General features: G+C 41.0%; 1 protein-coding gene across 16 annotated transcripts in view; it reads right to left on the bottom strand.

Annotated features, from left to right (window-relative positions):
- The window catches only part of ATE1 (arginyltransferase 1), a 202,045-nt gene that overhangs the window by 90,813 nt on the left and 95,468 nt on the right, over positions 1-15,764 (bottom strand). For all 16 annotated transcript variants that reach the window (XM_053309054.1, XM_053309063.1, XM_053309069.1 and 13 more), the window contains one exon: positions 3,870-3,990. In XM_053309054.1, coding sequence (XP_053165029.1) covers positions 3,870-3,990 — 121 coding nt within the window. The remainder of the gene's footprint in view (positions 1-3,869; positions 3,991-15,764) is intronic.

Below are 15,764 nucleotides of genomic sequence, written 5' to 3'. Positions count from 1 at the left end.
TCCTGGTGGTTTAGGTACGTGATCGCAGTGATCTTGTCCAGGCTGACTTGGATCAGCTTGTCCTCCAGGGATGGCTGGGAGGACTTCAGCACCTGAAAGACTGCAAGAAGCTCTAAAAAAAGTTTATTTGCAGCTGGGACTGGTTTGGAGACCACAGACCTTGAACTTGGAGATCCCCACAGTGACCCAGGCAGTTGGCTGATGTACCTGCAAAGGGACTCCTGACAGCAGGTTGACTTCCTTCATCCACCACTGGAGGGAAAGCAAAACTGGATAAGGAACTGTCAGCCTCTTGTGAGCACTGTCCACATTTGGCAGGAAACCAGAGAAACCAGAGTTGAAGATGTCTGAGTCATAACTTGGCATAGTGTACAGTGGAGGTACACAATGCCATGAGCCCCAGCAGTTTCTGCTCTTCATGTACACTTTGAGTGGGTTGTGCCATGAAGGATGCTATCTGGGTCTTGATGCACAAGAAGTGCTCCTTGGGCAGAAAAGCCTATTGAAACTCTGCGTCGAGGACAGCCCCAATGTAGTCTATCTTCTTGACTGGCTTTAGGCAGGACTGGATTGGAGTTTTCCACTCTGTCCTCCATGTCTGGTTGGAGAGCAGTGGACTGCAGCTACACATGCCTCTGCAGGGAGACTGCAGTCGCCAAAGTGCACAATTTGGTTTCTACCAGGTGCTTGGCATTGCTAAATTGCTGCCTAGTAAGGAGGGTAACCAAAGCATGAATATCATTCAACTTAGCCAAAAATTCCTCTGGAGACAAATCCGCTTGCTCATTAAAGAGAATGGGAGTACTTGGCAAAACAAGCAGTGTAGTTTGCAATTTTGACTGCAAGACAAGAGGTTGAGTAGATCTTGTGACCCATTACATCTGGTTTACGATCCTCCTTGTCCCTTGGAGTGCTGTGCCTCTTCATGGTCTTGGAAGAAGCAGCACAGTCCATGACTACAGAGGTGGATGTTTCAGCCAAAAATCGTTCTCTTCCTCCTGGATCCTGTACAAGTTTTCCAGGCGTTTGCAAGTGGGAACAGAAGTCTGGAGAACCTCCCACACAGACTTAGCAGCTTTGGTAATCACTGGGAGCATAGGATGGTGCACAGGTTGTGTGGTAGCCATGGAAATGAAAAACCTGTATACTGGATCGTCCATGTCCTGCCTTTGTTTCTTCAGTTCTAGACCCAGTGCTGCAGCCATGTTACTGATCTGGCTGTGATAGGACCACATCTCCTCATTCACTGAGACATCCTCTCTGGGAATCACCCTGACAGGGGGATCATCCTGGTGCTCAGAGGAATCAGAGGAGCCGGATGTAGAAGAATCAGAGTCATAGTTATCTGCAAGTATGATTGTTGGTGGAGCTGAAGGGGTAGGTCTCTTCTTCTTGATTGCATCTCCGCAATCTTCTATTTCGACATCAACACTGTGCTCAGTGTCGGCAGCGTCGGAAGGCGAACGGGAGCGTTGGCAGGTGAGCACGGCATTGGTGTGCTGGGATAGAGTGCCTCATCATACAGCGCAGCCTGAAGGTGGAGCACTCTATTTTTCCATGTTTGGTGAGAGAAAGTCAAGCATATCTTCCAGGTGGATGTGTTATGCTCTTCCCCAAGGCACAGGAGACAGAGCTCATGGACATCCGCTGAAGGGAGCTTAGCATTACAGCGGAGACGTTTAAAAGTTTTTTTCTTTTCCATGACGACAGAAAAATAGGGGGGTGGGGGTGGGAATAGAGTGGTACTTAAATGCCCAAGTCAGGAGTCTGTTCCGAGTCAGGGCCGAAGTTCGTCCGTTAGTCTGAGTTGTAGCCAAGAAAGTCTGTTTGTTTTAAAAAATACGATTAGCTAAAGAATAGTAAAGTCCGGTCCAAGTCAGAGGAATAAAATGAAGTATGTCTCTCTTTCTTTTTCCACAGGAAAAAAGTTCCAACCAAGGAGCTCACTGTCTGAGGTGCTGACACAATGGCGGTCAGAAAGAAAAAGGAAAAAATGCTATCCCGTCCAAACTAAGGAAATTTACCATATGCAGGGGGCTGGGCTAAGCGCTTCGAGAAGCTGGTCAGTTCTGCCCAAATGGTCCCGCGCAGGTGCAGAACCCGATCTTATTTATTTATTTAACACACTTCTATACTGCCCAAAACTCACGTCTCTGGGTGGTTTACAACAAATAAAAAGCCAAAACATTAGTTAAAATAAATGACAACCAAAAAACTTAAAACAGTAGTTAACACAAAATAAATGACATAGTAAAAGTTAAAACATTACAACAATTTAAAATTTTAAAACAACATTTTAAAATAATGCTAAAACTGTTAAAAAATATTTAATTAAAAGCCTGGGTGAATAGGTGCATCTTGAAAGACTTTTAAAAAGTTGTCAGAGATGGGGAGGCTCTTATTTCAGCAGGGAGTGCATTCCAAAGCTCTGGAGCAGCAGTGGAGAAGGCGCTGAGTGCACCTAATGAGTGCAATGGATCACGATCCAGATCATATGGAGACAACGAAATAACTTATCTCCAAATTATCACTTTTGTTGAGTAGAGATAAAACATGATAAAAGATCTCTTCAGAAAATAGTTGATACAGCCAACAGTCCACCCTCACAAACATGCATGCCTGCCCTTACTGCCAGTGTGATCAAAATGATTATTTTTGAACTATTTTTCTTGTCTCTGAAAATGCAAGACAAGCTAAAGACTTCTTCTACTGGTTCTTCACAGCTGTAGATGAGATGTGGGGGGTGGGGTGGGAGGACAATAAATCCTATGTAACTACAGTTGCTAAATTATGAATTACAGTATGATACCTACAAGCCTTGTTATGAAAAACAATTTCATCTGAAACAGAACATACTATTGTCTGTCCAACCCAATGTTTATACTCACTGTATTTTAATTAAAGGACTTATTTTACTGACAACTGTAAGGAGGTGTTCTACAGGAAACTGGCCCTGGAATGGAGCGCTACTTCCTTAAAGTCAGCAGCTACACAAACCTCAAATGACTGTAGTCACAGCAGGACTTCTGCTGTTCAGCATGTGGCTATGTTTTAATTTCCTTAAACCACAGGACATAAGTCTCATTTCAGATTGTGTCTGGCCCGATGTATTCAGCATGGACAAAGATGCAGAGTTTTATATTTTATCTTTTCAAGGATATTTCCTAGGAAAATGCTTCCCACCCATCCAAAACAAAAATGTCACGGTGCTGCTGTTTTGGACAGTAGTTTACTCATTCTATCCGTTCTACTAATCTTAAACATTACAACTTATTTTTTATTTCATTAGGCAAGGAAAGTTTGACCAACCACTTACCTCAAACCAATTTATTTCTCTCCTCCCCCCCCATTGTGATGCTTTTCACATTTTGCTGAACTACCTTAAGGGTATGCTTCCTTTGCTTGCATTTCAGAATACATTCATATTAAGCTAGCTATCATTTCACCCATACCGAGGAGATCTGCAGCACTCTCGCCTCCTACTTGCTGCTATTGCTACTGCCAAGAGCAGCAGCAAGGCTTGGGGAGCTCCCAAGGGGTCAGCAGTGGCATGGGCCTCAGCAGGTCTGAATCATGATGCTGGTCCTGACAATGATGACCTGACAAGGTGGCTCTCAAAATTTAAACATACAAAAGAATCTAGCACCAACACAAATATACAGCATTAACAGTATAGTATTCATCTTAGCACAGGGATTCTCAAACAGGTTCCCAGACGTTGTAGGACTTCAACTCCCATAATCTCCAGCCGTAGTGCCTAAAGGCCACTGCAGTTGGGGATTATGGGAGTTGAAGTCCAACAATGTCTGGGGACTTGAGTTTGAGAACTCTGTTTTAGCAGATGTAAACGCAGCGTGTTATATATTTACCTGCTTTTAAGTCCTGATTGAAGCGACAATATTTTGAATTCTCAAGAGAAGACAGGCATTGTTCAATCGGTGCCCAGACATATGTCTCTGGACACAGCAAGTCAGAAGGTCTATACTGGCCCTAGAAAATGTGGAAAAGAAAAAAATAGCATGTCAATTAAATTGACAAAAATACACTCAAAAAAGATCACCTAAATAAAAATGGGTTTGGCTTCAGAATAAAGTCTACACTAGTATAGAAAACAAAACAATCCAGCCACAGAATATAGGCAAGCACAAAAGTATGACTTTGGTGTGCTCCCTGCCCTACCCTCCCTTCTATTTTTTAAGATTAGCATTTTAGTATAGGAAATTACTTTTCTAACTTCTTGCTATTTTGTTGAACAGTGCAAAACATATTGCATTGTATCATCATTAGGAATGGGATTGAAAATAAAGATGTTAATAATATAATGCCCTTATACAAATCTACTGTGCAGCTACATTTGGAGGACTGCGTACATTTCTGGTCACTATACCTCAAAAGTATATTACAGAACTGGAGAAAGTACAGAAGAGGGCAACCAAGATGATCAGAGGCCTAGAGCACCTTCCTCATTCATTCTTTCAATTTCTATACCACCCTTCCAAAAATAACTCAGGCAAGGCTACAGCATCTGGGGCTTTTTCATTTGGAAAAGAAGCGACTACATGACAGAGGTGTATAAAATTATGCATGAAGTAGAGAGAGTGGACAGAGAGAAATTTTTCTCCCTTTCTCACAACATACTTTTTTACACAGTGCATTATTAATCTATGGAATTCTATGCCACATGATGTTGTAATGGCTTTAAAAGGGGCTTAGACAAATTCATGGAGGACAAGTCTATCAATGGCTACAGACCACCTCCAGCCTCAGAGACAAGAAGCCTCTAAATATCAGTTGCAGGGGAGCAACAGCAAGACAAAGGGCATTGCTTCTCAGAGGCATCTGGTGGGCCACTGTGTAAAACAGGATGCTGGACTAGATAGGCCATGGGCCTGATCCAGCAGGGCTGTTCTTATGTTATGTCTAAAAGATTTCTTCTGAATAAACGTCTCAATAAGTTTTTAAACAGGACAATCTGATTTTCTGTTAAATGACATGTGTTTTAAGGAAGAATTGTTGTTCAGTGATCATTTAACTTCAGCTGGCTTAATCTTACAGGTGAAATTTCTAGCTGAAAGAATTTGAACATTTTAAAGCACTGTTAAAAGGCAATCATCTGTTTCTCTAAACAACATATTCTCATTACAGACACAGTGCTTTACAGAGAATTACAGAAGCCTTTACGCATAATGGCCAACTTTGAGACTAACCCTCTGTTAACACACCAGAGCTTTTCATTGCATGGTGGGAGGCTGATGTTGGGCAATTTTCCCTTCCCTCTGTAGCTGCCTCCTGAAACTATATTCCTAATAACTGGAATCTAGATGTTAGCCAATGATTTTTTAAAAAGATCAGTATGTCTCCTTGTAAAATGAAGGATGGGTTAGAAACCACCAATCTTACAAGTTAAAGGCAGGGGGCAGGTGCCCTCCAGCAAACATTATCTTCATATTAGGGATTCTAAGCTTAGATTCAGAATTACTTCTGCGGAGTAGAAGCTGCTTTCATAGGATTTTGTCTCTTGCCACAAAATAGTATATGAACTAACCCCTAGTCCTCCTGGCTACATTTCTAAATATGTCTAAGAATTATGATTACATTTATTCTGACAATTTTAATTTAAAAAAAAAAAACGTATTTTAGAAAGAAAAACAAAGGCTGAAAAAGGACATTATCACTGGCTTACATCACAAATGAAAACAGCTAGCAAGCAAACCACTACTTATTATAAAGATGGCAAATCAACTGCTCAGCCACACTTACAATACAAATCTATGCATGCTTACCCTCTGATGTATGAACACTGTCCCACAAAAAAGAACTGAGACACTTTTAAAAAGTTATAGCTGCTTCACATTACTTATGTATAGGAATGGACAGATGAAGACATCTTTTATTGAGTCACACAGTTGTTCCATCCAGCTCATTATCTCATCAGCTGGGAGCAGCTGCCTGGGTTTTCAGACAGGGGTCTCTCCCACTCCTCAGGGGGACCTCAAGAGCCTGGGACCTTCTGCATGCAAAAGAAATTCTCTACAACTGAGCTATGGCTTCATTTCCAAATACATTGTTTACCACCAACGATCTCTGAAAACTGAACGTGTGACATGAGACTCACATTTCAGCATTCCATAAAAGATCTTGAAAAGGGATCCTCTATGTTGAAAGGTGGAAAGTGTGAAGTAGCCTTTATTTTGTACTATTTTTTCTCTTTGTAAACCGCCCTGAGCCATTTTTGGAAGGGTGGTACAGAAATCTAATCAAATCAATCAATCACCCAAATCTAGAGAAAGTAATCTGTCTGCAAAAGACATTTCTGCATGTGAAGCTGGATCATATGTATTATGACGTCATTGGATTTGGCCTGTTTTTCTTCAGAAAAAGCAGCAGTTCGCACAGATGATGAAGTAATACATATGACACCTGCACCCCTTTGCTACAGCTTTTAGCATGTCCTGAACATTAATTGATTCAGCTACAAACAGATAAGAACAGCCTTGCTGGATTGGATAGACTTGTCCTCCATGAATTTGTCCAAACCCCACTTAAAGCCATCCAAACTGGTGGCCATCACCACATCCTGTGATGGCAGTAGTGCAGTGCTGCAGGAATAAGTAGGGATGCAGTCCTGGTACTTTTTGTCATCCAGGGTCTACAGGACACAAAACCCTTTGCTTTCAAAATGAATATGCTGCTCTTGCTATTCCAACAGTTCGTGACATAACTGAATATCAGACTACTATTGCCTGGATATCTAGCCATTCATTCTGAGTTGCTCATTAAGACTAATACACGAAACACTGACCGATCTATACACACATGCATCCTGTCATTGTACCATTCCTTCTTATGAACTATTTCAAAGCAGTCCTCTCCATCAGGATCTAGTCTCACAACCATTTCAGCATATGCAAGAATAGGTGTGCTTAGTATGCAAGAATAGGTGTGCTTAGTATGAATCCCAGTGGACCCATGTATTTTTTTTCACTTACTACGTTTAAATCTAATTTTTCATTTTAAATCAATTCAATATTATAAACTTACACTAAACATTTAAGGAAGGAAGAGTGAGGAATTGAGGTACTGCCATGAAAAGGCTCTGTCTGTGGTAGCCAACAATGTCAAACCAGAAAGCATGGCTTCTCTGGTCAATCCAACGGGCCAGGTAAATTTATACTTAGGAAGATTTACAGCTGTATACTGAAATCGCAACTCTATAATCAATAATAAGAACTCATCAAACAACATGAACATTCTTTTTACTTCATGACAAACACTGGAATGAAAAGCGAGCACTACACTGTTCCTGTAGTATAGTGCTATTTCTGTGACAGAGTCACTGAAATAGCATTATATACTACGCTGGGATAAGCATGATGTGTACAGATATGAAACTCCAATGTCCATGAGATCTCGCACTGTAAAGGAGTTCACTATCAAAGTATTTCAAGTACGCATAGAATTATTTCTCATGTCATCATCAAGGGGAAAGTGTCTCACATTCCTAACGGAGACCCTGGAATGATTCACAGTCTCGCCTGCACACACTCAATACAGGAGTGCACAAAGGCCACAAACTCTAACCTTGGCATTAACCCATCATCACTTTGTATGACAGGCATATTTTATCCAAGGCCATATTAACTAAGCAGTTGCATGGCTTTGTTTTTGCTTCTTCGCTTCCCCACATACCACGAAATTCAACCAGTCTTTCTTATCAATAGTTCCCTCTTGTAAAAGATACACTGAAAGCAAAAACCTTACATATGACATTCATTCAGGCCAATGTAAGGCATGGTTGGATTTTTAATTGGAAACTTCTGGAGGCAAGTTTGGCAAGTTTTCCCTTAAGGTTCTTTAATTGAACTATTCTCACTCCGCTTTGCTCTGTACGCATGTTTCTGTACTAAAACCAACCAGAAGCATCTCTAGACTTCTGTTCCAAGGCAAAGCCAAAGGTTTTAATGAAACTTAAGTCTGAAGATTTACTTTTTAAATATTTTGGAAAATCTAAGGGATTTGGTGAGCATCTGAGATGAAGGGACATCAGCAGCGTTTGTTTTTACAGACTAAGCCAAATATGAAAAGTAAAAGCTCCAAGGAAAGATAATAGTTTCAAAAAAACAAAAGAGGTCAAGTACCAGTAGCACAGAACAAACAGAAAAGGTTAAACACACATTTAATTCTTTTATCAGGTAAAGTGTACATCTGTGATTTATTTTCCCACAATAAACCCATTGATCTTTTATTAAAAGTGAATTAAGGCCGCCTTCATCTCAGTTTCCAGCCATCTGCTTAAAAGAGGAGCCTTAGCATTACATAAACAAAATAACCCCAAATTATCAACAGCAATGCATTAAGGCAGAGGCAGTCCCACCATGTGAAAAAGTGAGCCGCTCTAAAGGTTTAATACATTCAGTCTTTTTCTTGAAATGCAACACCAATGGAATCCCAGCAGTGAAGTACTACAGCAGACCCTTGCTCCCTGACTTCATTACATAAACAGAGATAGGAATTATCCACCCCCCACCCCCCTCCGAGAGTGCTTTGCAAGTAAATTCAGCTACTCTGTTTTAACAAACTGTGTTTAGACAGTATCACACAGACTCGGAGAGCTGAATCAGAATAAAAGACAAAGAGTTAAGCATCTTTTTCTCACATATGTTAAGCATGCCAGAATTTATATTTGGTGGAATTTGCCACACCCTAACTTAGTCCTGGAACACACCCACTACATTCATTTAGGTAATTCAGGATATTTTCACCACAAGAGAATGGCCTAAGTTCAGGTATAATGCAAAACCACTATTTAGCATTATATGAACAAGCCTTAGGGAGTCATGGGCTCTAACATAAACACTTTCTCCATTCTCATTCTCATGCATGTGAGGGAAGAAGAATGAAAGCTTCTGCTTCCACTTTAAGAACAAACCGCAGTTCCACACAATGTATGAACCTGGGGAACTGTGGTTTGCTGACTAACCGTGAGAGCAAGCCAGGTTCCTATTATTATTTCAATATTTTAGAATAGGTTTGCAGACAACTCACTCTGACAACCAGTTCATCAGCAATGTGCAGCTACATTATCCACAGAAAAACATATATTTGCAGTTTCAATTCTGTTTTTAGGTAATTTTTTATTTCTGTGCCTCTGTAAGACATGTCTTCATTTTGTATTCTAACACAACCCGGGCCAAGAGCACACACACACACAGAGATTCCAATACTGTTTTCATTTTTTGAAAAGCAGCTTCATGAGACAGATGAGAGCAGAAAAACAGCACAGAAGTGAGTTCTTTCCCCTGCTTCTGAGTGTTCCTTTTCTCTTTTAGCAATACAGTCCAGTTCACTTCTTGTGTTTTTTTTTTTTACCCAGGAGTATATATAGTTTCCCTGAGCGTAGTCAATATAGAAGATTGCTTCGTTAATCAAGTGAAGTTAATCTCCTAAAACTGGTTTAAGGTTGAGCTTTAATACTTGGTCTGTATGGAACAGATGAAAGAAGGACAGAAATAAGAATAAATTATCTGCTGAAAACTACTTTTTAAACCGTATTGCCTACAAAACGTGTTATGTTAAGCTATGCAAAGCCTTGGTGGCCTATTTGAATTCAGCCCATCACTGCTCCCTCTAACCCTTAACATACTTACTGAACTGGATAGGGGGTGGGAGACAGGCTAGAGTTAGTTCATGTAGTTCCTGGCAACACCTTGAGATTTAAATCTACTCCCAACTGTTTTTCTTTCCCCCTGTTAGGAGTAATCCCTTTTCAGATCAAACTACATGCTTATGGGTTTCTCAGGCCGTACCAGGGCTACAACCACAGATAAGTTTGATATGCATATACTAAAAAAAACCTTACCCCAGGAAATTAAAGGTAATCACAAGCAAAGCAATTCCTCAGCAAAGCAATCTCTCCCTCTTCAGAGTAAGAAATATTTCCTACTACTTACTGCATTAGCTGCAAGACAGGTAAATGCAATTGCATATTTCAGGACACGGATTCCTTTTTCCCATTTCTACCCCTCTTCTCTACCTTTTTCTAATATGAACAAAACCCCAGGGGACCCCATTTATTAAATCAGTGCAGAGCTGAAGTGCCTATACGATTAGGAGACTAGACCTGCCCAGTGTCATGAACCCCGAGTCTAACAGAGAGGAGTCCAAGAGTGAAAGGGTCATGACCTGAGCAGAATACCAGAGGCTCTCAAGGTGAAGTGGTCATGAGTCTTGAGCCCAACTCTGACTGAGATGACTTGCAGGATGAGGCAGAGTTTGAAAAGCCCTCATCTCCACCAATTGAACCACCAGCACCTGCTGACCCCCTCAACACACCCTTGCCGGTGTCATCTGACTCAGAGTATGAAGCAGAAGGACCTCAATCCCTACCAGCAGCCACACAACTACACCTCAGCCCGTGTATAAGAAACAGACAAATAGGACGCAGCCCATTTAAGTCATTTTAGGCTTGGGGGGCGGGCGGGCTGCAGTGCTGGTTCTGTATTTAAGGCTTCAGTTTGCATCTATCTTTTGCTGAAGCAACTTTGTTGTGAATGTGTGCTACCATGTTCCTGTTTCTGCTCCCTGTTCTTGGATTCCCTGGCTTCTGAACCCTTGTTTCTTCTTTGAATTTTTGACCTTGCCCTCTTCTAATGGACTGATCTTTGAAACCTGACCCTTTGCTTGTTCTGAGCTGACCTTGCCTGATCCTAACAGACTGTTCTTTGGATCCTGACTTCCTGCTTGATTGACTTCACCTTGCCTGCCCCAATGGACTAATTTCTGGCTTCTGACTCCTTGCTCGTGTGACCCTGACTTGCCTGCTCCCACAGTGTGCTTCATGCCACACTGGACCTGCTCAGGTATGACACTCGGAAGCATAGTGGCAATCCTTATTTGCAAATATTCAATTAGTTCAAGTAATCAGGAAGAGAGAGTAGAGGCTCACACCATCAGCGCCCAGTGGACCAGTTGCTACTGCTGCGAAACCTGACAACTTACCTGCCACGATCCAGCCAGCATCTTCAATGAAGATTATTCCTCTGATTGATCGTACAAAAAACTGTCCAGCAAATCTGCCAGATGATGAGAATAGGCCCAAAGCTGAAAGCCCAGCAATTGTTGGCAAGCTGCTTCTTTACAATGGAAGAGTGGTCCTGGATCATTCCACCAAGCCACTACTAGACACAAAGCCCAATCTGTCAGAGGGGAAAAGCCACATGCATGCAGAAAAGGTTTCTCAGCTTGAAGACAAACAAGAAAAAGAACTACAGGAGAAGCTCAGATGGAAGAAGAAGAGCAAGAACAGAAAGCCGGAGAGGGAGAAAGAGAAGGCAGGGAGAACCTCCAAAAAGCAAAAGAAGAGAAAGAGGAAAGAGAGAGAATAACAGGCTAGCAGGGGGTCAGATGAGAAGCAAGAGCTAGAGAAGGCATTGAAGGAGTTAACAGAAATTAAAAAATGAGACTGAAAGTGCTGACATGGCGGGGGGGGGGAGGAAGGTGGACAAAACTGTTGCCAGTGAGAAAGAAAACGTTATCCGGACACAAGAAGCACAAAGGGGCAAGCTTGCAGAGGAATCACACATGACTGTGAAGGGTGATGCCATCTCAAACAAGTACCAGAGATGTTATCAAGAGATGTTATCAAGAAAACACAGAGCTGTTATCAAGAGCCTGGAGTACAGCGATGGGTAGGATAGACCCAGGACTGCCTACTGGTTGGGCCAAGTTTCTTGATCCGGTCACTGGGACCTTTGGCTATCATCACTCGCCAACAAATACAGTCCACACGTATCCACCAGAAATGACGCAGTCAACCACTCCGCCTTCTAACCCACCAACCCATAAAGTGAAACCTCAGGCACCCGTTGACAAACAGGACAAGGAACATTCCAAGCTGAAGCGCTCGTATTGCTCACCAGACATAACTCAGGCCATTCAAGAGAAAGAGAAGAAGATCACCATCACTGCTGCAGTCAACTGTGAGAATAAGTAAGTCTCTGACAAATGCCCAAACTGTATTGCAGGACACATGGCTAGAACTATTTTGGCAGGTAGTAGAACACATGAAAATAGATGCTTTGATGTTCCTGGTCCCCTGCTGTTCCTGGTCCCCCGCCCAAAAAGATCATCAGAGGGGCCCTTGCTCTGTGTACTGAGGTTGAGAGAGGCAAAATTGTCATGCACACAGGTCAGGGCCTTTTCTGTTGTCGCCTCCAGGCTCTGGATTGCTCTCTCAGTGAATGTCTGCTCCTTGACATCTGTGGTTGTATTTTATTTATTCAGGCTTTTACCCCTTAGGAGCTGCTGGGTCTCTCAGCTTTCCTGATTCTGTTTGTCTTTTTAATGGTTGTGTTTTGCTGTTTTTATGGTTTCACTGATTTTAAGGGTTTAGATGTAATTTTTATGGAATTGTATTGTATTTTAACTTTTGTAAACCAAGACGGCATTATATGTTCGCCCAGGCTTTTAATTAGATTTCTAGTTTTAATACTTTTTAATATTGGGTTTTAAATGATTTTAATTATATGATTTTAGTTGTAAACCGCCCAGATGCACAAGTTTTGGGTGGTATAGAATATGCTAAATAAATAAATAAATGGCTTTCTCCAGCTATGCCATAAGTTTGTCTAAATTTTTTAGACATCTTCATCCTGACTTATTTCACGAACACCCTAAATTATAGTGACTAGCTCAGAAGAACTGCCCTCTCACATTCACTTTCTCTCTAACCCTGGCCCCCCACACTGCCCTGAACTAGCATGCAGCTGCTGCAGCCTTCAGTCAGCTGGTCTACCTCAATCACAGCTGCATTGTATTAATTTGTTTTGCCTATCTCCTCCTTTTCTAACCACTTGGTTCCCGATTTGCTGGTTTTTGTGTCCATTAACTTCCTGCCTGTCTCAGAAAACCTCTCCCATGACATCTGTTTACTCATCAGTTCAGTCTACTGAACCCATGTTAAATCTATACACAGTGAATAGGTTGTGTTTGAGCTTTGTCAACAGACACAGACTAGCATAAGAATTGCACCCCTCACAGGGGCGTATCTAGGGTAGGGCAGGCAGGGCACGTGCCCCGGGCGCCACTTGAAGGGGGCGCCATTTTGTAAAATTAATTTTTTTTTAAAAAAAATGGCCACCGAGAACAAAATGGCCTCTTTGAGGCCCAAGGCCATGCCAGGCCTCACAGAGGCCATTTGAGCATGCGTGGTGGTCATTTTGTTTTCAGTGGCCATTAAAAAAAAAATTTAGTGGACACTGCACATACTCAAATGGTCCTTGCGAGGCCCTAGAGACCAACAGGGGGAGATGGAACCTTTGCAGATCCCTCCAGCCTTTAGGAAGCCCCCCGAAGAGGCTACAGGGTTAAATGTGATGTCTTAATAATATGGCTATTAATGGTGAGTTTGTTTTTGAATCAGCATGAAATCCTTCGTATTAAGGCCCACTGGGAGTTTCTTGCTCTTTTTCTCTCATTTTAATGGTCTTTATGAAATACTAGAATATATTCCAAGCAGTGACACAGTTTACTCTGCATATCCTTTAATTATTTTCAGAGTATCTGGGAAAAGTCAAATTCTCCATTTATTTTTTAAAACATATGTAATAGCGATGCTACAATGCATAGTACAGAATTAGACAGACACTTCTGTTCAGTTTTCCAAGTACACCTCCACATAGTATTTGGGTATTTCATGAGCCCCAGCATACTGAAATTTGTAGTTTTCCAGCATTTTTTGGTCTGGCTACGTTCACTGCTAAATAGTTTTTGAAATAGTAAAAGATTAATGAGCTTGACTTGTATTTTTCAGATGTTATTAAGGTAAAGTTATATGAAAGATGGGTGTCAGATATTTGGCCAGGGGGTTCAATTTCAGTGCTTGCCCTAGACGCTATTGTCCCTAGATACACCTCTGAGACAGGCAAACCCTTGATCAAAGATACAAGGAGCATCTGACAGAGATACAGCATGAAGACAGAACAATACTGTGGGTAGTACATGTTAAAGAACATCAAAGGAGAGCAGTGAATACAAAGATATCAACTTTGGCTCTGACAAAAGATAGGAACATAGATGTGATGAAGCAGAAAATTATTGTACATAGAATAGCTGCATCCCAATGAGGGAAGTGACAAAATTCATTGACTATTGAGCGAGGGTGGGGATTTCCACTCTCGCCTTTCTATTGGGTGAGAATGGGAAATTTGTACTCTCTCCCTCCTATTATGAGACATGGGGGGGGGGTGTTAACAGGATTGGTTAGCATTGGCACTGTAACCAGATTGGCGAATTGCTGTCAGTTTTGCTGAGTCATGATGTCAAGTTGTTGTATTTAAGAGCACATTTCAGCTATTATTGTATATCACTGAAGTTGATGTGTCACATCAAAACATCTGTTATCGTTGAACATCTGTTTTTTTATGTTTTATTTATGCATTAAAGAGGTATTTGAAAAAAAGATTTTGGATTTTGGAAGATGTGTATCTCATCACCGTTATACTGTCTGATCGTTAACTTTACTTGTATATGCATATATCCATAGGAACCTCAAAGAGGAATGAAATATGACAGATTTCGGGAGGATGCAAGGGGAAGATATTCAAAATCTCATATACTGATGTAGATACTGTAACTTTTATAGAAAAAATAAACTAAATTATTCTAATACAGTTAATTGAAAAACTAAAATTATATTTTAAAACAAAAATATTCTGTGGATCATAATTTAAGGACAAAGATAAAAGGAATATTTTTAAAAGGCCACGGAAAATAGCAATCTTGGGGGGTGGGGGGGAGAGAAGGAAAGCAGATTCCCTATTGTTCTGAAGATGATGCTATTAATCCTGATTCTGTCTAACTGACCTCTTCTTGAGAGAAATCTGATAGTGTAGAAATTCTCATTTCCTTTTCTTTGCAGCAGGGTAGACACCACTGGACTATTCAATTTTCACTAGCTCTCCAGAGCACCCTAACAAGCTGTGCCCAAGAAAGATAAAATATCTATTATATGTAGAGGCTTGAAAATTTTGTATCGCCACTAGAGACAATACAGGCTTCTAAACGATGCTTTAAAGTGTATTACCTACGTTAAATGTAAGCATTACTGGTTCTTGCAGGGACACACTGGCCTTTTACAAGCTTACAAAAAGTATCAATGACTGCCAGGTGAACTCCATGCAAAAATAGTTTTAACAGAAACACTGAAACAAGAGCTGGAAAAGACCACTTAGGTCACATTGTCCTGCTGGGTAGGAAGTTCCCTACAGCAAGTTCTCAATTTGGCAGTCTGATCTATGGCTGTAAACATCTCAAAGGAGCTTCCTCCACAACACAATTTCTGTTCTAAGGAAGTATATCAGGATTGCTCCCACTTTTCAATTTCAACCCTTAATCATAGTTTTATGCCTTAGATCACTCTAAACAGCTCTCACCACTATTGTTTTGTTGCTGTTTTTTGCAAGATCTAGATAATTTAGATTTCTTTTCACAAGTGTAAATTCTTTTTTTAATCAAGGGTCTTGCAATTTCTCCCTGAGGCTTCCCTTACATTCAGATGTAATGAAACTAAAGCATACCCGACACATTATCTTTAATTCACGTCTGAAGTCTTATATAAATTCTAGGCTAGAATACAACATGACCATGATACTGTTTTGTGACCTACTGGCTCTAAAAACAAAGAAAATGGGTTATTTTTAAAGGATCATAATTCTGCTCTAATTTTAAGAAGGTAAGCAGTACGAGTTTCAGTGTGTTGAATACTT

The sequence above is a fragment of the Hemicordylus capensis genome, chromosome 3 (genome assembly GCF_027244095.1).
Source record: "Hemicordylus capensis ecotype Gifberg chromosome 3, rHemCap1.1.pri, whole genome shotgun sequence".
Taxonomy (NCBI): domain Eukaryota; kingdom Metazoa; phylum Chordata; class Lepidosauria; order Squamata; family Cordylidae; genus Hemicordylus; species Hemicordylus capensis.
The sequence above is the reverse complement of the archived record's forward strand: the minus strand, read 5'-3'. Positions and strand labels throughout refer to the sequence as shown.